Source organism: Brachionichthys hirsutus, unplaced genomic scaffold (assembly GCF_040956055.1).
Source record: "Brachionichthys hirsutus isolate HB-005 unplaced genomic scaffold, CSIRO-AGI_Bhir_v1 contig_468, whole genome shotgun sequence".
Taxonomy (NCBI): domain Eukaryota; kingdom Metazoa; phylum Chordata; class Actinopteri; order Lophiiformes; family Brachionichthyidae; genus Brachionichthys; species Brachionichthys hirsutus.
This window is the reverse complement of record NW_027180322.1, coordinates 69,038-96,779: the sequence shown is the minus strand read 5'-3', so window position 1 is coordinate 96,779 and position 27,742 is coordinate 69,038. Positions and strand designations below refer to the sequence as shown.

The following is a 27,742-nucleotide window of genomic DNA, read 5'->3' as shown; positions in this document are numbered from 1 at the left end:
AGTAAGCTATTTATGCTGTGTCTATGTCTGCCCCAGCAGTGTCAGTGTAATTAGATGTGGGTTTTTATTGTCTAATGATCACTTGTCTTATACTCTTACTATCTTAGGTGTTTTAGATGTCTTTCAGATACTTTTATGTGGACATAAAATAAAAATAAAATAATTGACTGACGACACAATTATCATAATTATTTTTGGTTAAATGTTAGAAACCAGAAGAGTCACAATTTTAAGTGTGGACTCGTTCTGTCCCTTATTTTACAGCAGTGTGTGCGACAGATCGGATGTAAAGGAAGGAACTAATATGCTGTTGCGTTTTCTATCAGTGCTAATTTGAAGGTAGTACCGTCTTACCGGAAGTGGGCTTGTGCCCTTGTTATCTGCTTTAACAGGCGAGCTAATGTGTATCTTCTGTGTGTAATGTGTGAATTAAGCCGTGCCCAAGAGTGGATTTAAAAGAGATTTGTGATTACTCGCTGTAAATAACAGCATTATGTTGCGTGTCGGGAACAAACACGTCTGGTAAGTTTCCATTCAATTACGGGTAATGGTCACATAAGCTAAGCTAGTTGTGTTAGCTGTTGTAGCAGGAAAGCAAAAAGCTGGTCATTTTGACAGCTGATGACAGGAAGCCTAGGAGGGTGCTGTATTTATCTATCCACTGCATGCCGTGATTTCTTTCCACGCAAAGCAACCGAGATTTATTGCAAGCCCCAAATTGACTTGTGCCAATGAAAATCAGTGTGTTCTTCACGAGATGATTTTAGTCTATTGTCGGTTAACTCTTAATAAGATGACTTAATATGTTAATTAGTTCTTTTGCAGCGTACATCGATTGCGCATTGTAATGTGCATTTAAAGAAATGTATCTATTAAAAGGACCACTTCAAAAAATCAGTCAGTTATAGATTTACCGCAACCAAGGTTTGTATCGGTAAATGGAAAAAAATATCAACATTATTAAAATCTTAGGTTCATCGAAAGTCCAGGATCTGTTTGTCATAAAAAAATGAAGGACCCTTTTCACCCAGCCCGCCAACTGTTTAATCTTCTAGAGATCTTTCTCTGTCGGATGCCTCGTCTTTCTTTCATGTTTGTGGAGCTTCCTCCAAATAAAAAAACTGACTATGAAGACACAACCTAAAATCAATATGGTTTCATCGCTTCAATGCACCTCTCAATTATGGTGTCGCAGGAGGGAAGCGAAGACCTAATTTTACACTTACTAGTGTTCCAACAAGAATATTCATGTAACCAGCTCAAAATCCTTTTGTTCTGAAGTGTTGACTTTGTGTTTGTTAGAATGAAGGTGAAATCAAATTTTATATTACACTTCGGCAAATGGAGGGACGGCCGACAAAGGCTTCCATTAAATTCATGGGTGGTGGTTTTATGTTCACATGAGGAAAGTGAATTTTAGAAGTTCTGTTGTTGTTTTCTTTTAGATTTTTATTGTGCGGTTTCCTTTTCATCACAGCATTGCCTGCAGGAACCTGGTCTCTACTAACACGGGGGTGAGATTTCCGGTGCCGCTGCAGAAGCTGCACTCTCTGTCCCGTGCCATCCATCACCGCTACTCGGGGAACACCAACCCTCAGCGAGCCCCTCATTGCGCATCCAGCCGTTATTTCACCTCCATGTCAAGGTTGCCCATGCGGCCCCCCAAGCCTCCCCCAGCGTCCGGTGGCCGTGGCTACCAGCAACGGCGTAACTTCTGGTTGGTCCGTCTCGCTTCCCGGCTACTGAGGCTTCGGTACATTCTGCTGGGCTCAGCAGTAGGAGGAGGATATACAGCTAAAAAGGTCAGCGTGACGGACCTTCATCTCAGGATTTCTGAATTGGTCTCTACCTTTTTTGCACTATATGAACTTGATTATTTACCTCATGATTTCCAAGTGTTACAATCTGAGTTGGTAAGGGAAAAGGGAAGGAACTTAACGTGTGATGTTTACAGGCAAACACGGGGTTTCCTAAAATAAAGGGGGAAACGGTGCAAGACTGTTTGGTTCAGTGAATAAATAAAAGCGATGGTCGGGTGTGGCAAAAAATGAATAAACAAACACACACTCAGCCCTGGAGAACCTAACAATCAAAAGAAAAGAAAACTAACTAAACCAATTAGCAAACCAGTTAATTTAACACCTTCAAAAATACCACACAGTTAACGTTAGAATGGATCATGGCGCGGGTCTTCTACTCAGGGATTCTCCCAAGTAACGGATGTTGTCATGGCAGGTTCTCAGAGTAGTGAGGAGTTGGTAGGAAACACACACATACCACATACGATCAATATGGGCAATCAACCCGGACCCGTAACACAAAATGAAAGTGTTGTAAACCAAACCTGGGCTATAAATAGAATATTTTAAGAACTTTACAGAATGTTTCTCTGTGTTCTGTGAAGGGCCGTCAAGTGCCTTTTCTGGCTATGGTATATATTATGGGGGGGGGGGGGGGGCGACTGGTCTAAAGATCTGTCAAAATAATGTGGTCTTGTCATTTTATCTTCAGACCTATGATGAATGGAAGGACATGCTACCGGACTTTAGTCAATACAATTGGGTCATTCCTGACTTTGTATGGGAATTAAGTGAATACATTGACTTTGGTGAGTGTTGTAATTTTAATGTCATTTGCTTGTACTTGAAGCATTTTGGAACGTTTGTGCATCATGAGTTGCCACCCCTGACCTTTCTTTCTTCTCCAATTCTCACCTGTTATTTGAGCAGATAAAATAGCCAAAGCGCTACCAGAGAAGGAGGAAATTGCCAAACTACTACCCGACCTTGACAAGATAAGGGAGAGCTTAACTTTTCTCAAAAGCCTCCTCTCCTCTGGTGAGTAAACCTCAATCTTATCTTCATACATTTGCTGCATTGGAACCAGAAATCATCATCATCATCATCATATTTGTAGACACAGATGCCGGCAAACCTTTCTTCATCAGTTGGGCTGGTTTCGGTTCTCATATATTTCTAACGTTTTGGTTGGGTGCCCGATGCCATCTCTAAAATATGTTATGTGTGCTTCTACTTGCATCAAAGTGGCCTTAGGAGAGTGAGCTCACATAAACAACAAAGTTAAAACAACGTGAAGAAGCAGGCTTCATAGCTTCATAGTCTAAACTGCTCCTGCAGTCCTCGTCTGATCCTAAGACATTTTATCGAAGCCACCAGTTTTCCTTCTCAGGAGAAGAAAGTTCACCTTACTTGAAGGGTTTTGAAATTCAAGATCGTAAATTAGGGAATTAGAGAGTGACTTTGATTAAATGAGGTGAGCCTCAACTCTTCTTTTCTTTTCCTGTGTCCCCAATGTTTGTTCAACGATTCACGTAATTCCTTCTTCTGGGTTTTATTTATTCAATTTGCGCTTACCATACCAAGTGATCAAATGGCTAGAAGAGATCCCCTGAACATCATCTCAATTCAAACCTTTTTTCTCTTCTGCAAATAGGCATATAGTTACAAATACACATGAGATGAATCCGTCTGTGTGGAATTGGGAACTTTGTTTAGTGACATTTTAAAGATTAAATTTGAGCTTTCGGTCTCTTGACGATCCAGTGCAGATTGGTAAGTGTTGATCTCTTAACAGTTTCTAATTAAACATCTGCTTCACTCAAAACTACTGCACAGCAAAAAGGCTTTGTCTTAATACCCGTCGTCTAGCTCTGTATCTGCTTCGACCACCAACCCTCTGTTTCTACCTTTTCACGATTTGTATCTTGTGATGTTATTCCTTTATCCTCCTCCCTTACCCTCCTCTCCCTCTCCCAATTCTTCGCAGGTATGAGTTTGGGTAGTGAAGTCAAAGGAGCTTCTGGTCTGCATCTGTTGTTAGGTGTGTAGAACCCATACATCTATGACACGTTTCACCATCCTGCCACAATATCGGTGTGGTTTTGGGTTCCTGCCAGCCACGGTTTGGCCCTGAAGGTGGTGGCACTGCGTCTTTCCCAGCTGTTTCTGCCAATGATGGCAAAGTTCCTGATTAACACAGCTTCTGTCACTAGAATGGGGGAAAGCTCCCAGCTTCTCTGACTATTCAGAAGCGTGTATATTCTGGTTTATGTAGACAATCAGATTTATGGAGGGCTGACATGAAGGGACATCAAAAAGCCCCAATGAGCCATTCTGATTTTGAGTCTTTCCTTTGTGGTGCTCATAATGCAGACCTTAAACTTTCGCCTTGATATTTAATCTATTCTCTTTTCATTTTGTTTAACTTTACTGTTCCTGATCTTTATTCTAGTGTGGATTTTGCCTCCTTTGACTTCCACCCTCTCTCTCCCCTGGCCTGCATGGGCTGTTTAATCGCACTAACATTCGCTAATCAGCGGGGTAAACACACTCAGCCTCAAGTTGTTTTCTCTCAAATGTTTGGAAAATGCTGTCTGACTTTTCAAATAATGGCAAGTAGTCATATAATAATGATCATAATTGTTCTCATTATTACTGATTTTGTTATTATACTGTAACTTTAAAATACATTAAGGTCGCAACGTAACCTTTCATTCACTTGCCAGCACGGATGGGACAACACCTCTGACCTCTGCTGACCTTTCCTTTTCAGCCTCTGTCACACTTTATGAAAATAGTTTTCGCACAGCAGTTTTAGGTTTTCCACATATGTATTTATTGAGCTTGGATCGCGATATTTGACTGCAAGAAAAGACATCAAAAAATAATCATAAGATTAATTTGACAGTTGTTCCAGTGGTGAATTCAGACATAATGTTGGCATTCTATTGTCAATGCAAAAAAGTGAAAATAAATTGGATATATAATAACTTCATTGTCACCAAGAAATTCAGCATCCTGAATTCCGGTTTCATCCTGGTTTTTCCTTTCATTACTTACGGTAATAGATTTTAGATTTTCCAAACATTTGAAATTTGATCACTTTGTTTGTTTGTTTTTTAATCATGACATTATTTAGTTTTTTTTTTTTTTTTTTTTGCCAAAGGCTTTATTTATTTCCTGAGTTTGTTGATGCTAACCACTCAGTAGTGAAATCTGTGTTTTCAGAAGTACAACATGATTTGGTGTTATTGTGTCTCCTTCGGTAGAATCCACAGGCGATGCTTCACTGAAAGCCACGGATTCTTCTGCTGCCTCTCAGGATGGCAGCGACAAGCAGTACAAGAAGGCAAGTCTATAAAACCTGCGGATAGATTTCTGTCTTCTGTTCCGCCACTTGATTTCACTCGGCCCCTGGCTGCTTTTGGCAAGAAATGTAGTGGACTGAATCAAAAGCTATAGAGAGAATATGTGTGCCTAAAAATGGAGCCTTTAGAAACCCAGAGGAAGCTTTGCAGCTACAGCTTTATTGTTGTATAGCAGTCTGTTAGGAAGCTTTATACGCCTACGTGCTTCATTTCTGTTGTCCTCGCCGTATTTTGTACATTTTGTGTACAAAATACCCTCTTTTAATGTGTCTGCATTTTTTTACAAATTCAAACAATAAAAAAACCTGATATGAAGTGTAGTTAATATGAATAAGAGCATAAAAAAATTGCAGCTCTCCTCGCCTGCACCGCTTTTAGGCTATCATGATCTCCAACATGAGCTCATAAAGCACAAAACAACTCTAGGAGGTACAACTTATATTAAACAGTTGTATTTTGTGCAAGTCACAGAGCTGTAGAAGGAAAACAAATGATGATCTCATGTTGGGGGGGGGGGGGCATGCAGCTAAAGCGTGTCCTGCTATCCACTGCTAATTGATAAGTATCCCAGTACCCGCTTTCCTCATTAACCATCATCATTGTCAGCTTCACCAGACCAATAATGCATTTACATTATATTGAAACACTGTGTCCTCTGCACTTAGTTGTTATTTTACTTTTTCTATTTTGTTTTAGTGATAAATCATCATGAACATGCAGGCATGAATCGGTGCTGCGTGATGATGAGGAAAGACAACAGTCACTTGTGGTTGCCACTTGCCGAGAGGTGCTGGTTGTCGTATTCGTCACCTCCTCTTCCTCAGTTTGGCATCTCCGTGTTGTGGTTGCGAGAAACTGACTTTGTTGCTTTGTACTGATGATGGTGGTGAAATTATCGAAGTCGGAGCTTGTAGTCTGCAATAATTGTCTGATCTGCAGCCGTTCCAGTGATTGAGACACAGCTTTGTCACCATGTTTGGGTGCAGCAGTTCCCCGAGTTGCGAATCAGCGCAGTGGCTGGTTGTTTCCTTTTTTTTTGCCGCTGCTTCCTATCTCTTAATGTGACGTACCCCAGCAGGGTCTGCTCGGCGAGCTCATTCTTATTCAGCAGCAGATCCAGCGGCATGAGGAGGAGGTCCGGCGGGCCGCAGCAGCCAATAATGTGCGCCCCCCACCGCCAGAGCCTGCTCCCAGTCCGCCTCCGAACCCCAGCCCCCCTCAACAGAAACACAAGGTGAAAGTCCCAACCCATCTGGCCTATCAACCGACGAAAAGATCACAGCTGCATAGAAGTGGCATAATATATATATATATATATATATACTGTATATATATTCTCCAATAATTTCATTTCTACAAACTCATTTCCAAAAGAACCCCAAAACGTATGGAATTGAAAATATCACAAAGACAACATTCCATATTTAAACAGATTTTTTTTTTATTGTTTTTGAAATTTACATCCTCATTTAGAATATGAAGCCAACATCCTTCATGTTTGCATCACCTCTTTCCTAACACTCTGCAAGCGTTCGGAACTGAGAAGAACTGCTGTCATTTGAACTGCATTCACACCTGGAGCACCCAAAAGTTCCTTTCATACCGACGTACATTTCTAGTTTAGTACTTTCCAGTGCTGTGGTTATGTCAGCAATGTTCTATTTTCTTTCTATAAGATTAGTGTTCCTTTTTTCCACTACATAGACAGCAACATCTTAATATATATAGCAGTGTAGTACAAATACGTAAATATTTGTCAAATTTTAGGCTGTTTTTCAACAATTATCGTGTAGGTTTTATATTTCCGTACGAAATCTATTTTTCCCTGATGGTACCCAACAATAGCCTTCAAAAGAACCATCCCATAGTCTGGCTGTGCAAAGATATATCGTTTTTTTTTTTCTACCGGTGACGTAGCTCAGTCTCACATCTTCATGCAAACAGAGTTAATCAGCAGAACATCATGCTTGGACGGTGCATGGAGTGACGTGGCACCCCGCTGCATGGTGTGAGCTGCATTCTGTAAAGCCACGGTGAACGGACCCCGCTACGTAAACATGAGACGTGTCAACAGCAAGATGGAAGCCTTAAGATTATGGACCGTTGTCAAGTGCTTCATCAGGTCTCTTTCTGATTGAAAATGTCGTAGCATAGCTTCTGTTCATATTGTCAGAAAGTTCATTTATAGCTCACTATTTGGCCATCTTGTTCAGTGTAGAAGTTTTATTTTGAAAAAGCGTTTTGGCGTCTTTCTGTTTTACTGTCTTTTGCTGCTGATCCCATTTGTTCCTGTGTGGTGTGTCTCCTGATGACTTCCCTGCACTTAATCCTGACACTGCAAATGAGATCGATTTAAAATGAGTTTTGCCCAATCATGAGGAAAAAAGAAACTATGTGTTTGTTGAAATTATTTTGTAATTATAATCAGCTGTATTTTCAGAGCTCACTTTGTGATTTGTGTCTGTTTGTGAATCAATAGCTTGCTGATCACTGCCGGGCAATGCCAGGATCAGGTTTATTCTTCTTTCTTTGTGCATTAACTCTTTAACGGTGGTTGTGTTTGTAATACCACTTACATGTAATTCTCTTTGTGGTGCTGGGGGAATTCCATGCCTGTGTAATTGAACGGCAAAGCATTCTCCTTTCAAAACGAAAAAAGAATTCATCCGATTTGTTGCTGTGTGTTTTTCTATCATTCCACCTCTAGTCGTCAGACAAAGAAAAAGTAGACCAGCTTCAAGAAGAGCTCCTCCGAACACAGGTAGATTTGTGTTACTTTTCATGAAATCAGAACAGAGGAATATTATCCAAAATCTCTAAGCACTTTCATTAAAGTCAATAAAATGAAAGCCCAAACTGGATAGCTAGTTATGCTATGCAGTATTTCTGCAGTAAATATCACCAACTGCTCTCGAAGCGTGTTTTTTTTTAGAACGATGTCTTCCTGATGAGCGTTCTTCCCACAGCTGAGATATCAGCGCATGCTGGAGAGACTGGAGAAGGAGAATAAGGAGTTAAGGAAAGTGGTGCTGCAAAAAGACGATAAGGGCATCCACCAGAGGAAAGCAAAGGTGGGGTTATGCATTTAATACATCTGGTATTTTACATTGGACGAAAATGTTCTGCAGATATAGAAATGTTTCCTTAAATGACTGTAGTGCGTACCACACTGCTGCAAGTCTCTGGAATTAATGTCTGTTGTGTCTCCGTGTGTAGAAATCCCTTATTGACCTGTATTCTGAAGTCCTGGACATCTTGTCTGATTATGATGCGAACTACAACACCCATGACCACTTACCCAGGGTAGGGGGCTTTCACATCTAATTATTCTTCTAGTTCATGCAAATTCTCTAAACAGCAAAATGTATGCAATTTCTTTTGGATGGCATTATTTTAATACCTCCTTAGTTCCTTTTCCAGTTCATCCTCACTCCATTGGCTGTTCTTCAATTCCTTCACATTCCCTGCTTTTCTGTCGCAGGTGGTTGTGGTTGGGGATCAAAGTGCTGGGAAGACCAGTGTGCTGGAAATGATAGCTCAAGCAAGGATCTTCCCCAGGGGCTCCGGAGAGATGATGACCCGCTCTCCTGTCAAGGTGTGTGAGTTGAGCCGTTTAGGGAGAGGAACATATGTCATAAACAAGCTTGCATGGATGTTTATGTTCTCTCTGCAGGTAACACTAAGTGAAGGCCCCCACCATGTGGCCATATTTAAGGACAGCGGCCGTGAATTTGACCTCACCAAGGAAGAGGATGTACGTGATAAACTCATTCTCACTGGATGTGAATTTTAGCTCCAGACTATTTACACCACTACATTTATCTCATCCTCTGTGCCGCAGCTGGCTGCTCTGAGGCATGAGATTGAATTGAGGATGAGGAAGAGTGTAAAGGAAGGACAGACGGTCAGCTCTGAGGTTGGACAGTGCACCTGCACAGATGTCTGATTTGCTTCCAGAAAGTTTCATTCAATAATGGTGTTTATTATTTGCATGTCAGACGATATCCTTGAGTGTGAAAGGGCCTGGCATCCAGAGGATGGTGCTGGTTGATTTACCAGGTGTCATCAGTGTGAGTATGCATTCTTAAATTATTAAGGAGGAAATGTTTCCAGATGTATTCCTCATACTTTATGTAGCGCATGTACTTTTTATTTTACCTTAGTGCCACAGGTTTCGTATTATTTTATTTTCGTTTGGTACTGTCTGAACTGCGCTGCATGTATGTTTATTAGTTTGTACAAGATGTATGTTTATCTTTTTATTTTGTAATTTTTCTAATGTAAAATTTTAATGAAAACCAACACGTATTTTTCCAAATACAGGAATATAACTGCAGTCTTTTAAAGATTTTGAATCTCTTTCTAAGACTGTGACTACAGGCATGGCAACAGACACTAAGGAAACCATCTTCAGAATCAGCAAGGCCTACATGCAGAACCCCAATGCGATCATTCTCTGTATTCAGGGTGAGCTACTCAGGAGCGGTGGGATGCGTAATCTTTTTCTTACTCCTCCCCAGTCTTATTGTGTCTCCTGCAACCTTCCTTGTGTGCCTCTAGATGGCAGTGTGGATGCAGAGCGGAGCATTGTGACAGATTTGGTAAGCCAGATGGACCCCCAGGGGAAGAGGACCATCTTCGTCTTGACCAAGGTGGACTTGGCTGAAAAGAACCTGGCGAGTCCAAGTCGAGTAAGACGGCAAAAATCCTGATCAAGCTGACCATTGATTTTCCTGCGCTTATTCACTTTATTGTTATTGATGACAGCAGGGATCTGTCTTCTTGCTCTATGTTGTTGCTAAACAAGAACAGTTAACCATAGCAGTGCTGGGCTGTCTTTGAGGCGGTTTTGTGGGTACTTCAGAGTGGACCAGCGTGGAGAAAAAAAAGTCTTTCCCTTTTAAATTTCCTGTTTTAGATCCAACAAATAGTGGAAGGCAAGCTATTTCCCATGAAGGCCCTGGGTTACTTTGCTGTCGTCACGGGAAAAGGTAACGTGCACTACTGAGTTGTCCATCATGCTAACTTGGGGGGTCGGGGGCAAACCAAACCAAACCAAATATTGTTGTAATTTCATGAACTATGTCCTGAATTAAGCGTCGTTCTGCTGTCGACTTGTGTGCAGGGAGCAGTGGTGAAAGCATAGACTCTATTAAAGACTATGAAGAAGAATTCTTTCAGAACTCCCGGTTATTGAGGCAAGCTACACCTTCTTCATTTAACTTGAATGCTTCTTCAGTGAATGAATTGTAAATACATAAATGTTAAGTTGACAGTGAAATGTATGTGTGCAACAAGGGACGGCATGCTGAAGGCCCACCAGGTGACCACAAAGAATCTAAGTCTCGCCGTCTCTGACTGCTTCTGGAAGATGGTGAGGGAGTCCGTTGAGCAGCAGGCTGATGTCTTTAAAGGTATGACTGCACACCTTTTGTCTAAAACATGGTGTCAGGCATATTTTTTATAGTGTGAATGGAAATGGCTGGATTTCTTACATTAACTGAATAGTTGCTCCTCCCCTCACTGTAATGGCTTCACCCAACTCACCACGCAACACCTTTCTGTGGTTCTTTCTTCCAACTGCAATTAGTCTGGATATTCACAAGCACATTGCTGGCAGCACAAGAGATTTATGACTTTGACACTGCAGTTCCCACAGGCCTATTGTGTGGCATATCGATCCATATCTCATCAAATCACACATCCTCCATGCTTGGCGCCGCCATGGCCCCACAACCCAGCAATTAGCCTAATCCCCAGCGTGCACAGGAACGGCAAGCTTCTTTCACGTATATATGGGTGTGGATGAGTGCATGCATGCGTGTGCACGTACCTGTATAATGTATATGAAGACAAAAAAATATTTTTCCAATAAAGTGTGTGACTGTTCCCACCTGCTCCCCAAGAGACCCGTTAAGACAGTGAGCGTGTCCTTTCTAAAGGATAGGCACCATTACCTGCCTGAAAGCTTTTATATCATACCAGGTTAAAACAAAGCAGGCCCTATCGCTGTATCATCATTGCCTGTTTATTACGGAGAATTACTGCTTGATGGGAGTACTTCAGTGGTGTAAAACGCATTAGCAGTGAGTTCCATCCAGACATGAGTACGAGCACTTTGTGAAATGATGCATATTAGTACAGATTAAAAAAAAATAAAGACAAATTAATAAGGTTAAGTTTTTTGACTTAATGGTGGGATTGGCCGATTTTAAAGTTGTAGATTATTCATATTGATGTTGTGAAGGTTTGTTTAAAGATAAATATTCATTTTCACTATTCCTCTTCACCCCAGCATCTCGCTTCAATCTCGAGACAGAATGGAAGAACAACTATCCTCGTCTGAGAGAGCTGGACAGGGTGAGAAACACAAACGCAGACGTTGCTCAACAAAAGCATTGAATAACTAATGTGATTCATTAGTATCTCTATTGTCCCAATCATGTTTATGTGAAATCAAATCATTCATATCATAAGTTTATAAAGATTAAAACTAATTATGTTCACACATTTAAAGTTCCCCAGGGGCATGTAATAGCAATCGAGATGATTATTTTGTGTCTTTGCAGAATGAACTGTTTGAAAAGGCCAAAAATGAAATCTTGGATGAAGTCATTAGTTTGAGTCAAGTGACACCACAACACTGGTGAGTCAATGTTGACCTCTTATTTACGGGTAGTTCATAGTAATTCAGCTCACAGCTGTTGAATTGATAATACAGTAATATTCAACAAGAAGAAAGTCTGATTTTCTGTTTTTAAATAAATTACATACATTCTTTGAAACTGTTAAACTCTTTTATTGTTATTATAGTGGTAGATGTATAGTTAGTTACTGTATTTTCTTTTTACCTACAGAAATTCCTCCTGTGGTTGAGTCGTTTGTTAGTTATGACATTGTAAATTAATGTTCTGGATTTATTTCAGGTTTCCTTTAATGCGTATTCTTATGTGCTACAGAAAAAACAAAACTTCACTTCACATGAAAACACAAGGCAGAATAAAAACACTTTTCAGTGCAACACACAAAAGAAATGAGTGAATGGTAGTAAACAGCATATGCATTAATAAATAACAATCCGCTCCATGCAGAATATTGGCTGTAATGACGTGACATCTCATGAGACCTGAACTCTGCATAGTTGCCTCCTTTATCTTTGGTGGATGTGAATTTGATTATGTGTTTGCACCGTTCAAACATTCAATTTAACATGAGGTTAAAGCTATTTTTACAGTGAACTACAGGTCTGTGTGTGTATTTGTCTGTGCATTAATCTATTGCTATATCTCACCAACAATGAGGAAAACCTTGCTAAATGAGATGTATGCACTGTGTTGTGGCCGCCCCCCAGTGTGAGTGCCATCAGTTCTCTCAGATCAATACTCTGATAAATGGCCCGTGGACAAGAACAGGGGTGGCCCTGTTAGCCAGCAGCCAGCCAGCACTATTGGAGATACCACTTATTGACAGCGAGGAGTGCTAGCCCAGACAAAAGGCGAGCTTAATGAAATATGAGCAAGGGTTTATGATAAATGAGAGAAGCTGAACACTGGCCTGGTCTCGTGGGACTTGGGAAGAGGTTTGTTCTATCGCCACAGAGCCTCTGGGACATGGAGGGTGTGGAGGCTGGTAGATGCTAACAGAGTCAGACTGCAGCTGTATCGGAATCTGCAGTCAAGTGCAATTGCAGCAGCACTGTCTACGCAAGTGAAAACGGCTCAGCCAGAATGAGCCGTCATCAATCACTATTTTCTTTAACCTAAATATGTCACTAGTCTGACCTCGGCTGAACACCTGGAACCAGTAGTGTTACAGTTAAAGGCATGTTGTATTAATATTAAAATAATATCTATAAATAGTCATCAGAATTTAATGAAGTACATATATGTATCTACTCTGTCGTTGGAGCCTTGAAGTCAGAACGCAGAGAACTTGAGTCACAAAGGACAGAGGTGTCAAATTATATTGAGCTGATCGACTGCATCTTTTACTCTTCCAGGGAGTCCATCTTGCAGAAGAAGCTCTGGGAACGTGTTTCCACCCATGTGATTGAAAACATATACCTGCCTGCTGCGCAAACAACGGATTCGGGTACCTTTAACACAACTGTAGACATCAAGCTAAAGCAGTGGACCGACAAGCAGCTTCCACATAAAGCACTGGAGGTAACAAGCGCCGTCTTTATGCAACTATTCATCGAGTCATTTCTCTTGATGGGTTTTACCTGAAAAAGCAGATCATCAAGTGTGCCCTCTGATGTGAGAACATTTTAAAATTATTTTCATGAGTTTGTACAAGATGTTCCATTAATTTACAAAATAGACTTTGATGCTGCAAATCTGAGTTATCAGCTGTTTTTATTTGGCCAAAATGCAAACTGCACCAGGATGAAGGAATTTAGGCAACAGCATTATGACAATATGGTCCTTTTCTTTCTTTCCCCACCATACTTGGCCTCTCCTTAGGTTGCCTGGGAGACGCTGCAGGAAGAGTTTGCCCGTTTCATGGCTGAGTACCGAGGCAAAGACCAGGACGACATCTTTGACAAGTTGAAGGAGGCCGTGAAGGATGAGAGCATCAAGAGGCACAAGTGGAATGAGAGGGCAAAGGACAGCCTGGTAAACGCATAACAAATACATTTACCCCTGAAAGCATCCAAAACTTGATTTAACTCAACTCGTGTAATTAGATTTTCACACTGTTTGTTTGGGTTTAGAGGGTGATCCAGCACAATGCCCTTGAAGACCGTTCCATCACAGACAAGCCCCAGTGGGATGCAGCCATCCAGTTCATGGAGGAAACCCTACAGACACGCCTCAAAGACAGTATGTTCGTCATCTTCCCCTCAAGCGGTGTCGCTCACGACTGCACTCACTTGTCCGTTTTGAACTTGTGACGGCTTGCCTGTCAAAACGGTTAAAGGCCCATGTGGATCAGTTTTTGTGTTTGTTTGTTTTATTTGTACTCTTTATTGGCACTATCATAACTCCATGTGATTTATTGCTACTGTATAGTATATGAAAGAAACATGTAAAAAAATAGACTGCATGTCAGTTGCTAGAATGTTGGAAAAGGTATCTGTTTCATATTTGTTCTCCCGTTAGGATACAAAGGAAGTGTTCAGATATAATCGGAGCAAATCCATTTAATTACAGTACAAATTCTTGAATTTGCTCCAGCTTGTTTTGCCGTTTTTATGGCAAATCACAGACAGACAAGTTAGAAGAGGATGATCATGGTTCTGCGCTATCTTGTCATGCATGATAGAGCGCTACATTTGGAGCTCTGTTTCTATGGAACCTTGGTGAAGAAGTCTGATCTTGTAAATGACCATGGATTGAATTGTTTATTACAGTTACTGATCATATAATAATCTTAATCTCTTTCATGCCTTTTCTCTTTCTTCTTCTCTGTCAGCCGAATCAGTAATCGGAGATATGGTGGGTCCAGATTGGAAACAGAGATGGTGGAACTGGAAGAATCGCACTCCAGAACAGGTCAGAGTTTGACGGTCTCTCCAAATTTGTGTCTATGTCCATGCTTTTTTTTTTTTTTTTTTAAAGGACACACATACTTGAAAGTGGAAGGGTTTGATGGCATTTTATTTGTCAGCTTCACAAATAAAATGTCATGGGCCAGTTCAATCAATTAAAAGAAATCTCAATCCGAGCTCATAACTAATTCAATGTTCATGTAAATCTAAACACGCTATTGTTCTTGACCTTTTAGCACATTCGTAATGAAACAAAAAATGAGCTGGAGCGTTTGCTGAAGTTGCACGATGATCACACAGCCTACTTGGCCAATGATGAAGTCACCACAGTCAGAAAGAATCTGGAAGGGCGAGCGGTTGAAGTGGACCCTGTACTGGTGAGATCGAAGCACTCATTGTGTGTCTGGCCTGCTAAACAAGACATGGTGTCGAGATAAATGCTTTAAATACTGACACTGTTGTAAATCCATTACTGCTCTTCATTTAGTTTCAGTATTCTTTGTCTTTCATTATGTCTCTATCCTCTATTTCCTCTAAATTACTGACTTTCTACTATGTCAGATTAAGGACACGTGGCACCAACTGTATCGCAGGCACTTCTTGCAGAATGCGCTCTCCCACTGTAACCTCTGCAAGAGAGGTTTCTACTACTATCAGAGACATTTCGTTGACTCTGAGGTAAGAAGAGAGGATGCGTAATCCTGTGGCATCTTTCTTTCCACATTATTTTGGCTACGTTTTACATCACTGTGTGGAAAAAAACGACACTGAATTTCTTCCTATGTTTTCCAGTTGGAGTGCAATGACGTGGTGCTGTTCTGGAGGATCCAGAGGATGCTGGTCATCACTGCCAACACTCTCCGACAGCAGCTCACCAACACTGAGGGTAAGGACCGTGGGATTTGTTTGCATGAAGTTATCAATTATTGTGAGACAAATATCACCAATGTGACTGAACAAAGTTCAATAGAGATTATTGTTCAGTTTTTTTTAAAGGTGATTATGTTCAAAATGAGATTCTGTAAACAAAATATTTAAAAGTTGTCTCAATGTGGTCAACTAGAGCAGCTGGGGAACCTTTACTTCAGTCTAACCAAGATCCATAACTAGTTATCCAACTCATTGATTGCCATTCAATGACATTTTATGTCTCGGCCATTTTACTTATGCTAAAAAAAAATACATTGAGAGAGAAAAATCTGATGCATTGTTGGTCTGATATTGATTGCTGTGCTTTGTGTGCGTTTACGTTTTCAGTGCGCCGGTTGGAAAAAAATGTGAAGGAGGTGTTGGATGACTTCGGGGAAGACATGGAGAGGAAGACTCAGCTTATCATTGGTCGCAGAGTCCAGCTGGCTGAGGATCTCAGTAAGGCACACAGAGATGTAAAAGTTTATAATAAAACTGAAGCTTGACTGACACTTGAAGGCCAAAGCGAAAGTGAGAAAGCAGGCAGCTTATCCCATTCATATCTTCCACTGCTCATTATTTGCTTTGTTGAATTGGTTAAATAGATCGTTTGTGGGAAATGTTGTCAGCAGGTGGCAGTAGTGCTAAGGGAAATGTTATTGACAAGTTTCATAAAGCGTGGTAGTTCCCTTTAAACCATCATGCTGATAAAAAAAATTTGACTTTATCAGGCAAGCAAGTTAAAATACAATGTTTAAAAACAAAAGCAGGCCGACAAAAACCATAGCTATTTACTGAGGGGGAGTGAGGGGGACTGAGTGAGGTTATATATAAATGCATCAATACTAAAGCAATACAAGCAACACATGATCATTAAAAACTCCCAGAAATTCTGGAAAGCACTAATATTTATCTACACATTTGGTAATACTTTCAATACATTTATTGGATTTTCTTAAAAATAAACATTCTGAATGTATAATTTCTTTAAAAATGGCACACAATATAAAAAAAAAAAGCCTTGGTTCTTAAATCTCAGCCCACAACTCCAACTATTATTGAATCTATGTGATGATTGTTGGTGTTCTTAAGACATACGGACATTAGCAATGTACCTCGTCTTCTGCATGTATTAAAACTTGTAAAAGTGCAGCTAATCCTGGTTGCTCACTTCTCATTATCTGTCTGTGGGGCACGCATGTTGTGAAGGCCAAGAATCCGGCTGTTCCACCTGTCAGTGTGTGGTAGGTGTGATTGAACTAAGCTATCTGCCTGAGAAAACAAACACACAAATGGGAAAGTTTAGCTGAACGTACAGCCCCAGAAAGGAGGATGCTGTCCTGTTATTAATTCCAGTATTGGAAATTCCTCTGATGCATCCTGACATGCTGGATTTGGGTATCAAGGACACAATTCTGCAAGTCTTCTGGTTTCAGAAAGGAAAAGGGGGTATCGCAACGACTATTAAAAAAGAGAATGAAACTGAATTGAATTTGCAGGGGGCTGTTTTTAATTTCTCTGTTGTGAAGTCATAGACACACACACACACACACACACACACTTCTCCACACACTCAGGAATGCCTAGACCTGCCTGGCCTTGCAAATCCTATAAGACAAGTCTATCCCAAACTTTCCCAAAAGGGGCATGACAATTCCCGCTTTCCACCTCCAAAGACTCACTGATAGATGTGGGAACATGATCGGAGTTTGTCATGGGATCTATACAACAGAACCACATCCCCATGGAAACATGTTACCCTCGTTTAAAGTTCAGTTTATTCAGCATCTTCACTTTAATAATTGAAAAAGTAGATTGTTTTGTAAAAAGAAGCAACAGTGTGTTCTTTGTTTTTGTTTTGTTTTGTTTTTACTTGAACAATATTTGGACTGTGGTTGTGTAATAAAGAAAATTAAACAAAATATAAAGAATAGACCTATAACACTCACTCAGTTAAACCTAAAAGCTGTGACATTATTAAATATTTTTCATTTCACACTTTCTTTGTTTGTGTTTTTGCAGTTGCTTCCTCAAAAATATTTAAAAAAGAATGAACTCAATCTGTTTGACCTCTACCTTCAATATTGCAATTATCTTCATATTTATCTCCCACCTCTCATTATGGTGATCTGTTTTTTCTTGTATTTGCCAATATTCAGATTGATTGAGATTGTAAGTGGAGGAAATGGGTCACTGGCTTTCAAATGCTTTGCCCAGGCCTTTCTGTTTAATGCAGCCTATAGCTGTGGATGGGGGTATGTGGGCCCATCAGTAGAGTCTTTTGACTGATGGCTGCTTCTGTGATACGCCTCAAAGCCCAAAGTGAGTGAGCTTCAAGGGTTCAAAACTCTTTTGAACCACAGAGATCCTGTGAAACATTTGTCTCTGCAGAACCTTTTTCTCTTGTTCTACTCTAAATTCTAAATTCTCTCTTGATTCTTGATGCATTTATGTGACTGTCCTGTGACTGCAATATGATGCACAATTAATTTACAGGAATTTTGAACATTCAAAATACACACTGACAAACATATTTGGTTTTATTTGAATACATTTCACGTGATATTTGGGGTTGAACCCATGACCTGTCAGTCAATGTAGTGGTTTTGCAAGTTAAACATCTAGTACCGTATTTAAATGATAGGGGTTTAGATGCTTCCACCATCTCTTTCCAGCAATGCAATGTGCTGCAGGTAAAGGAATCCCATTCATATCGGTCTAAAGTGGAATTACAAGTTCCACAACTCACCAAACTTGTTGCAGGCTCTGGTGCCCAATAAACACAATGTCTGAGGTACAGGACAGATGCCACCCAGCCAGACACCCTCTCTAACAACTGTCTACCCCAGCATCACCCCCCCCCCCACACCACCACCACCACACTTCAGCCTGTTAAGTACAGCAGCTTTGATCGCTTCGCGTCAAACGATCGCTAATACCTCAGGCTACCCGGTCTGGCTAAATTTCCTTTCATGCTCTTTCTGGATCACTGTTGTTTCTTTACCTTTGTGAAAGTCTGTCAGCCGACTCCATCCCTCTCTCCCTTTTGAATGGGGGAGGGGGGGGTATTTGATGCAAACAACAGAGTGGGGGCCCACGTTCCCCTCCCAGCATTACCTTTGCACAGGAATGGGAAGTGCTAATAATTGAATGACATCGGTTCCATGATTGATTCTGCTTATTGGTCAGAAATTGGATTAGTGCGCACAGATTCAACATTTAATCAAGTGTAGTTGTAAAGTACTTCTGATGCTGACTATGAAGGACAAGGATAGGATCGCCTGCTCGAGTTTCTCACCGTTCTTGAACTGAAGTTGTTTAGATGTTTGAGCATATTCCATCTACAACTGTGTTGTTCGTAAATGAGCAATGCCATTGTTAATAAAAAAATATTGGTAAACTTTGGGGCATGTCGTTGGGGATTGGCTTTGGACTCGGCTGTCAACGGGAACTGGTTATCAATTCCAAAAGAATGGGAAAAGAAGTGGGAAGCGAGGGATGATATGGGTGGGAGAAAGGATAAACACACTTAACAAAGGCAGAAATGTGCTCCCGGGGGCAGCCCGTTGTTAAGCTCCACTTGCTTCTACTCGCAGGCATGTTCAGAATTGCTCAGATTACAAATACAGATCAGGTGCGTGCATCAGTGAGTGAGAGCGTGAAAACACTGTTAATGAGGAGGACAAGCAAAGAAGCGTGGTGTGTCTGTCAGCGTGCGCCAGACCAGCTGTGTGGCGCGGTGCCGCCTCTGGAGCAGAGCCCAGGCCTAATGTTCGAGCTCACGCCTCTTAGGAGACCGCTGGGACGTCACTTAACTGCTTCATTACCCCTTGTAGAAAAAAAAAACGGTTTGCATTGGAGCGTGCTGCACGGCCTAGTAGCAGAAAAGCAGTAATTCTTCATGCTTTCACGTATCAAACGGACTGTTTATTAGCGTTTGAGTTGTTTTTACGATGAGCATGCATCCCAGCGCCGTAATAATATGTCTGCGACTAGTAGATGATGCCTAGAAAGAAGAAGTGTAACACCTCCTTTTCACATCTTTGAAAGTGCTGCTTCACATGAACATCTGGGCACCACAGGCCTTTTACAATGAAGTCACTTTTTTCAGTGTGGGGTTGTGACCAAAATTGAAAACAACAGTGTGCAGTAAATTCTGGATTTCAGTTTTTGTGCTGAGGCTGGGCAAGGATTTAAAGGTGTCATCAGAAGATTCTCTTGAGATCACTGAGAAAGTGTGAAGGGTCTGCATGTTTGCACATGCAGTCACTTTCTCCTTTCCCTTTCCCTCTCTCTCTCTCGCTCTCGTCTGGAAGCAGAATACAATAAACCTCTGGTTGCCTGGGCTTGCTCGCCGGAATGCCCTGTTAGCGTCACACTCACTTCGTTTCCTTTCATCTTCTCCCCTTCTCCTCCTCTGAGAAGCTTCCTCCAGAGAGATTAGTGAGGGCTCAGTGAGTTGTGCTCCTCCGCGAGGGATGCCATATCTTAAGGTGTCGTGTTCACATGCGCCTGCTTTGCTCTAGCACAGAACGCGCAGCTGGTTCATGTTTTCTTTGTGACTTATCAGGGAAAATGAGGAGATGGATATAGGAACCAAATGTTTTAAACACTGCAACCAAGTACTGAAGCCGTGCTTTTTGCAGCTTTGAAACTTATGAGTATTTTGTTTTCACTTTCATGCTTACAAGTTGAATTTAGGCTCATTCTGTCATTGATATTTGTTGCTTTGCTTACACATACACTTTGATTTTGACATGAATTCACTGTATGAACGGAACTCCAGTATGTGCACATCCAAATGTAAGCAATATGCCAAAATTGTCAAATCCATTTACTCTATTGATAACCAGGTTTAGTTGGCAGATGAACAATTTGCAAGTGATATGGCTGCTTTTTAAGATCCTCCATGCAGTACAAATGCAGGAAATAAATCCAGTCAGCTAAGGAAACAAGGCTTTAGATGACAACCGGTCAAGATGAAGTAATGGACGACGTGATAAAGAACTAAATATTTAAGGGTGTGAAACCATAGTTCATTCTCTACGGGAAATAAAACCAAGGAAGTGTCGAGAAAATTGGACAGAGGAGAAGCTGCCTTAAGGGAAGGGAACTTTTGCAAAGCTTCGTTTCACGTTTCCAACATGGTGTGTCCATCAGGGAGCCATTCCTGCTCATCCTTTTTGTAACTCAGAGCATGCAAAGCATTTACAAAGACCTGGTATCAGATGCTGCTTATAGTCTTTCTGTTAGGCATAAACAAATGCAAACTTATTTTAGGTTGGAATATTCCGATTCGATGATTACGCAGTCGCATGAGGTAACTCATAATTTTGTTATTAGTCTTTGACTAGAAATGTATTTAGGTAGGACAGTCTTTGACACAAAATCCCATTATAGGGGCATGGGTTTTATATATATATATATATATACACACCTTTACTCCCAAACCTCTGCATAAATAACTTTTTAAGGTGGTTAGGGCATCTGTCATTAGACACAAAAGTTTTACTTTGTAAATAAATATTGAGAACACAACGGAGTGTTCTGTTGTCATCTCTGTAATAACAATTACTTTGTCAGGGACTTTTGTATTTATTTATTTTTGGACCAGAATAACTTGGTCTGTCTTTGGGTGTCAAATGCTTTCTGCCCAGAGATTCCTGCCTATAGACCTGATTAGTCCTCAAAGGAATTCCAGGTGCATTTGCTTTATCCTCTATGGTGGTGATTGTTGTGTGGGGTCCATAGCAGCTGGAAACGCACATTTACTTCAGGGCTTGCAAAGGGAAGAGGAGAACTGACCTCCCTTATCTCTTCTCTGTCGTCTTGTTTGATCGTCTGTTTGGGGTCAGCGCCATGTCAAGGAGGAACCGAGAGAAGGTGATTAAGGACCAATGCCTTCCATTTAAGCCCAGGTATCAACAGGTCCGAATGAATGCGATGCATTTTGAAGCTCAAGAGTGTGTTTGTTTTGTCTGCTTACCTAAGAGTTCAGCATTTGTTAACTTGGTCCACCCGCCCCTGTCTGATTCAGCAGAGGGGCAATTTTCTGAGAGATTATGACAGAGTCTCCGTTTAAACCAGACCTGTCAACGTCACATCCTCAGGCTCTAGTGGCTACTCAAGATTGATTACCACTGACCCTCAGCACTGGGCTTTGACTGCAGAAAAGGCTCTTGGAATACTTGAGAGTTGAGACACCCCCCCCCCCCCCTGTATTTCTTTGATTTGCATTATGTCATAAGTCAAAATGAGAATTATTGTCTTAGCCCTGTTTTTTTTTTTAAAGACTTTGTATTGGAAGTGAAGGTGACGATTACTTCTTGTCTGTCTTACATTTATTGTTGTCGTCCTTCCCTCAGGTAAACCTATCAGGCCCCTAAATCCATATCCAGTTCTCATCTTTATAACCCCCTTCTAAAACGTCTGGTGTTTCAAAGGCATAAACAGCACTTGTTCGTAAAACCTGTGCTGCATAGCCCGGCAAGAGCCTCTTGAAAGGAATTTTCCCTGCAATTTTCTCTTTTGTTTAGTCTGCCCTTGGGCTGACCCTGAGGTTTGACCTGTTCAGACCTATGTACGTCTGTTCCCAGGTTGGTCTGTTCTGTTCCCTCGCATCTGTTTTATAAATAAGAGGTTTGAATGCGTCGGCTGATTCATTGCTCTGTCAGCAACTTGCCGTTTCGGCCGTCGACATCTCCACTCTCGCTCGGCCCAATGTCTCGCAGGACCCAGTTTTTATAGCATGACAATCCAGGTTTAGTGACAAATCAAGCATCCAACATGGCGAGGAAAGGGTTTTCTGTTTGTTACATTATTAGACATTTTGCGTCTCCACCTATAATGTAACCCTGGCAGGCCTGCAATATAAAATGTTTCCTGGTGAATGATGACAAGTTGAGACAGGAACCAAAAACCCCTTCCCCACTCCAGTGACCATGCTGCGAGGTGCCTCTTGATTGTCGATAGAAAATTGTAACAGCCGTATGCTAAAGTAGCGTTAACCCTGGCGCCGAACTTCATTGACTGAATTCTTTCTGTTGCCACTTTTTCATAACTTTCTGTTTAAAGAAGGGCCTCGGTCTCTGCTGTGCTCTGTCTCACCTGCATTGGCTACTTGTCCAGCGAGGCCATGCAGTTTCAAAGTCTAATTACAGGTCAATTAAAGGCTTTGAGGCTCAGCGCTCCTTCTGTCAGTGCTTCGGCCTCTGCAGGCTTAGGGGACTCAGAGTGAGCGTGAATGAGATATCATTTCATGTGGAGATCAGCCGAGAGAAGGCCTTGAAAAGAAGTGGAGGGAAAAGGCTCCCTTCTCTCTCTCTCTCTCTCTCAATGGGCGAGAGTTCCGCCACCCTCACCAACCCACGCAACACCCGGCATCTTAAAGAAGGGGCCTCTGGGATGGGGGGCAGTGGATTATAGGAATATTCATCACCAGATAAAGGGGTGAGCGGTTGAATGACTGTGTTTTGGGGCTCATCTCTTCGGTAAACACGGGCCTAAATGGAGTTTTAGATTGTGACTCCCATTGCTGCTCTGTGAGGAATAGGCAATATGACTCGGTCCACTGTGTTTTTTTTTTTTGTTGCATTTCTACTGAACTGTGAAAGGAAAGCCTCGTTGTGGCCTTTTTAATTTTTTTTTTTAACTTGCTGCTTTTGGAAGCAAACAAATGAGCGATGCATATGCTGACTCTGAGCTAAAATGCCACGGTTGAAGTCTAATTGTACAGGTAGCTAAACAGTTTCAAGTTTCTTCCCAGACAGCGCTGCATTTTCTTTCTTTGTTGGGACCCAAATTTTCCCCCGTGTTTTCTTGCAGTGCAAGTGAGTCCAAATTGCAGCCTGACGTTTTAGCATCTGGCACGTTGTGCTGAGCGTCAGATGCACTTTAAAAGTCTATATTGGTGATGGCTGAAGGATCAAATCTGTCTTTTCTCATCGCATGCCTTCCAATTGAACCCTCGGCCACTGTTGCCTCCCGTGATTCAGCAGAGCTTCTTGCCTCAGCCTGACAGCCGGCAAGAGTCTTAATGTTTGACCCGTGTTGAGCGGCTTGCGTCTAAAACACCAAGGCTCCAAACACTCCTTATCACCAAGCCACATCTAAATGCAGTTAGAGACTTTGAAGCTTGAGCCAGGGGATTCCCCCATGTTTAGATGCTCTGACAGTCAGTACCCTCCTTTCCTCACACCAGCAAAAACCTCACCCCCTCATTCATCACGTAGACCTGTCTTTCTTCAGGTTGGACAGATGTTGGTAATCCTGCTCTGATGGGTTTGGATTGAGTTGTGTTGTCCAGGGCACACAGCCCACATGCCTGAACTCTCGGTTGCCTTGGAGTCTTACCCTGCGGTGGGGCGTGTGCTGGAATGGCACACCACAGTGTTGCATTTCATTCAGTCTCACACCTGCTGCAGTGACTTGTCAGCATGCCTCTCGACAGGCCCGCTTAATGCCTCCATTAGGTGTTGTAATCTCCACCTAACACCCTGCTATTTTGCCTGAGTGTGTTAAGAGTATCAAAGGCTGGGGATTTTTTTTTTTTTATCCTCTTTTTTGCCATCCGCCAGCAGTGAATGTGTAGAAGGTGAAAAGAGGTGGAGGTGACACGAGTCTAAGGCTCTTGTGTGTCTATCTGGCCACAGTCAGTTGCTTCTTCTCAGCTATGCCTGCCTGTATGTGTGTGTGGACTTCATGTGTTATCCAGCTGCAAGTGTTTCAAGACATTTCATGGGGTGTACCTGCACCTCTCACGACTAGGTGCTTTTCATCCATCAGGAAAAGGATATCTCAGCAGTAGTGCTCTCATGAAAGGGGGGGTTGCACAAATGCCTCTGAGTACCGTATTTAGTTTCACTCCAAAGCACGCACAGTTATCACCTTTGTTCTGACCTGAAATGGACACTTGGGACACTTTTGCTTCGAGGTCCAAAACCAGTGATTTATCATTCTCAAAATAATCTAGTCTTTTTTTTTTTTTTTTAATCTGTTTTCATTGGACCTGCTCATAGAAAAACAATCGACAATGGGCCGCCTCGTGTGGCGGATCGAATCAGAGCAGTGCTAGTTTGTTTTCCAGTCGGTGTTTGAGTTTGTGCTTGGGGGGGAAATCCAGACAGATTAGCGAGGTTGACAGGGAGGCTGGAGGTGCAGCTGGCATTGGGAGCTACAGCTTCCTTTGCTTTCTATTGCCCCCCAGACTTCCTATAGCCACTGTTTAATCAGCGATTAAGACTGCTTTAGATTGTTCGCTCATCTCGTGTGACAGTACATGTTGGGTGGAAGGATTGTCTTGTGTCTTATGCAGTCTCCGGACAATAGGGGTGTAGTCATGCAAAGAGGTGGCTGACTTTTTCCAGTAGTTCCCTGCTTTCATGTGAAGAGTTGGAGTTATTGTATCCCCTCCTGTCCATTAGCAATGTGCCCGTGAGGTACATACCTTGAACAGGGGGGGAGCCAGAGCTTTGATGTGGTCTATGACAACCGGGAGAGATCTTCACCATCTGATGTGTGATGGAAGTTCGCCTTGAGGTTTGGCTGTCACCGTCAGAGAGGACCATCTGGTGTGGGGAATTTCCACCTGCACAATTAAGGAAGGGGTAGGAATATTGCTTAATGGGTCTTGATCTTTTAAGAGCAGGCTTATGACTCGCTGCCCACCCTGTTGTTGCAGAAACCTTAAGTTCTTCTCGTCTTTCATGTTTTTTTACTCAGAAAATCAATGGGTGTATTTTACATGACAAGAATGACTCGACATACCAAGGGCTGCAATTAGCGTTTATCATTTAAGCTGACTGAAGATACCCTGCAATATTAGAACAGTACAAAAAAAAAAAGGTGCATTACAGTTTCCCAGAAGTCAAGGTGAAAGCCTCAAATATCTTGTTTTGTGCAAACCGACACAGCAATCTATTTCATTTAACTTTTTAGCTTGATAATTGATATCAGATATAATTAAGGAGAAATCGTACTTGAGAACATCTGCTTTAAAACTTTGTCTTTCTTCAAACTCATGTGCGCGTGGGTTGATGCGCACGTCACGCTTGTTCGCTCCTGTGTTCAGAGTTTTGCGCATCATTTCCTGGTTATGGGGGATTTTTCTAACCATTCAACTTTGTGTGATTTTCTGCAGAGAAGGTTCGTGAGATCCAGGAAAAACTCGAAGCCTTCATAGAAGCTCTTCACAAGGAAAAATAATAGAACAACAAGGTATTTGTCTCTGTAATGACATTAACCATCATCGGTACTGAACAATCATTGGATTACAATAAATGTAAAGATACTAAATCCGTGCTGGTGGCGGGAAATGGTTAACTGTCCACTGTCTAATCTGTTGTTCTTTCTTCCCATTTATCTCCAGAACTAAAGACCGTAAATCTATGGATCAGAATAGAGAATTGCACTGAGCAGAGACTACAAAATCTATCAATGAGAGTCATCACCCCGGCCCCTGATTTAATTGCGCTGGACTTAGCTTCCTGTCCTCCTTTGATGCTGAAGAAGACGTGGACCTGAACAGATGGACAAGATGGGGAAAACCTTTCAAGCTGTTCCTCTTTTTGCTTTGAATGGGAGCGTCAGACATCTGAGCAGTCATTTTTAACAAATTAGGATTGTGTTTGATGCTCATCGTCCAGTTTTTCCTTTCCTTTCCTTTTCTGGCACGTTGTGTCTGTGTACACGTGATTATAGGAGTGCGTGTCTTCACTCATCTCTATTCAAAGACCATTGGATGTGTTCCTCATGTGTCAAATGGGTTAGAAATTCACACCTTTATATTGCCTTGTGCTCCTTCAATGACATGATACCAACCTGGAACACGAGAATTTGCCTCTATTTAACTTTTGCAAGTTCTTTTTTGTAGCTCTTAAGATTCCAATCACTTAAATACTTTGTCCAAACTGCAGCTATATTCCACATTTAGTCTGTATCCCTAAATGAGATGGTCTAGAATGCAGCTTCCTTCTCATCAACACTTCAAAAGAATAGTCAGTTCTGAAGTTGGAAATATTGTATGTATAGATTTCTTTTATATTCTTTTGATCTTGCTGGATGGTTTTTTTTTTTGAGGGGGGGGGGGGGGGAATGGTAAATGTTAAATGCACAGAACATATGTTTCTTGGTGTTTGCACATACGCCATTGTACATTTACATTTCATGTCAAGAGGTTATAGTATAAAATAAAATGGCCAAAATGTAATTGAAATCACATTTAGGAATTTTCAGAATAATTAAGACAAGAGCTGCAATTTTGCCTGATTTTGCGGTGATGTAAAAAACATAAGATCTTTGTTACATCATCAGGTACTGAAAACCGTTTTTGACTTCAGACCTGAGCTTTAGTCTTTCCCAGTCTAGCGTCCAGTTCAGGAATGTTTACACAGGAGAAGGTGGGTTTCCTTGATGCATTTTCACTCCATACTAGAATTGATGGCTCTGATTGGTTGTTTATTTGGCAGGTCAGTTAGTCCTATGCAAACAGCACAGGTCCACTGCTCATCTGCAATCGTTCAAATTGTAGGGTGGTTCAGGAAAGAGGAAGCAAAAAAAGAAATGGTGGAATCTCCGAAGAGGAATTTTCCTCAAAGATTTGTAATGAAAATATATGACAGGAAACAATGCTTTGGTCACTATTCTGTCTCCAAGTCGCTGTCCATCCTTCATTCCCTCATCGTTTTCGTCTTCACCCATCTTTGGCTCTCGTTGCGCTTCGCTCATCTGAACTCCCGTCACCCCGCCGCTCAGTCTCCTGTTTGTCTGACGCAGTGAGGCTGCGTTCCGTTGATACACTTGTGTATTTATGGGCGTATTAAACTATAGTACGCCGTGCATTCTGTACCGGTGAGGTTCATGGGAAGTCATTGAGATACTACAGCACGTGTATGAAGTGAGGCGCTTCTCTAATCTAATGGAAGACTGGTGAGATCAAAAAAGTTTAATGTTGTAGAAATTAATGTCTGCATGATGAACCCCATCAAATGAGCTTTATTTATTGCATTTGTGTTAAGGAAAAAAATAAAATTGGCAAAAATAAATTTTGTTCATGATGCGTGTCTAGCAAGTCGATCTTAAGTCTGCGTGAACGTTGTCATCCAGCTTGATATTACCAGTCGGTGCTTTGCTTCTTTTTTGACAATATTTCTCAGCAAATGAGAAATTCAGTCAAA

At 41.5% G+C, this 27,742-nt stretch overlaps 1 protein-coding gene across 1 annotated transcript; it reads left to right on the top strand.

Moving 5' to 3' along the window:
• Window positions 1-493: 493 nt before the first annotated feature.
• LOC137912707 (dynamin-like GTPase OPA1, mitochondrial) lies at window positions 494-26,026 on the top strand. Its single transcript, XM_068756840.1, has 31 exons — window positions 494-522; window positions 1,478-1,802; window positions 2,512-2,608; window positions 2,730-2,837; window positions 3,787-3,840; window positions 5,069-5,148; window positions 6,246-6,401; window positions 7,875-7,928; window positions 8,134-8,238; window positions 8,384-8,470; window positions 8,649-8,762; window positions 8,841-8,921; window positions 9,009-9,083; window positions 9,166-9,237; window positions 9,535-9,634; window positions 9,728-9,858; window positions 10,086-10,158; window positions 10,293-10,365; window positions 10,466-10,581; window positions 11,463-11,527; window positions 11,737-11,813; window positions 13,167-13,332; window positions 13,633-13,785; window positions 13,884-13,992; window positions 14,585-14,664; window positions 14,897-15,037; window positions 15,222-15,338; window positions 15,453-15,546; window positions 15,918-16,028; window positions 25,708-25,784; window positions 25,936-26,026. Exons 1-30 carry the CDS (start codon window positions 494-496, stop codon window positions 25,770-25,772), a joined length of 3,108 nt encoding a protein of 1,035 aa, XP_068612941.1. The 3' UTR covers window positions 25,773-25,784; window positions 25,936-26,026.
• Window positions 26,027-27,742: the final 1,716 nt, after the last annotated feature.

What these genes read in the sequence shown, in the direction of transcription:
- LOC137912707 (XM_068756840.1), top strand. Translation starts at nt 494, where the DNA reads ATGTTGCGTGTCGGGAACAAACACGTCTG. An exon ending in TGACCCGCTCTCCTGTCAAG is followed by an intron (nt 8,763 to 8,840) that starts GTGTGTGAGTTG and finishes TTCTCTCTGCAG; the next exon opens with GTAACACTAAGTGAAGGCCC. An exon ending in ACAGACACGCCTCAAAGACA is followed by an intron (nt 13,993 to 14,584) that starts GTATGTTCGTCA and finishes CTTCTCTGTCAG; the next exon opens with CCGAATCAGTAATCGGAGAT.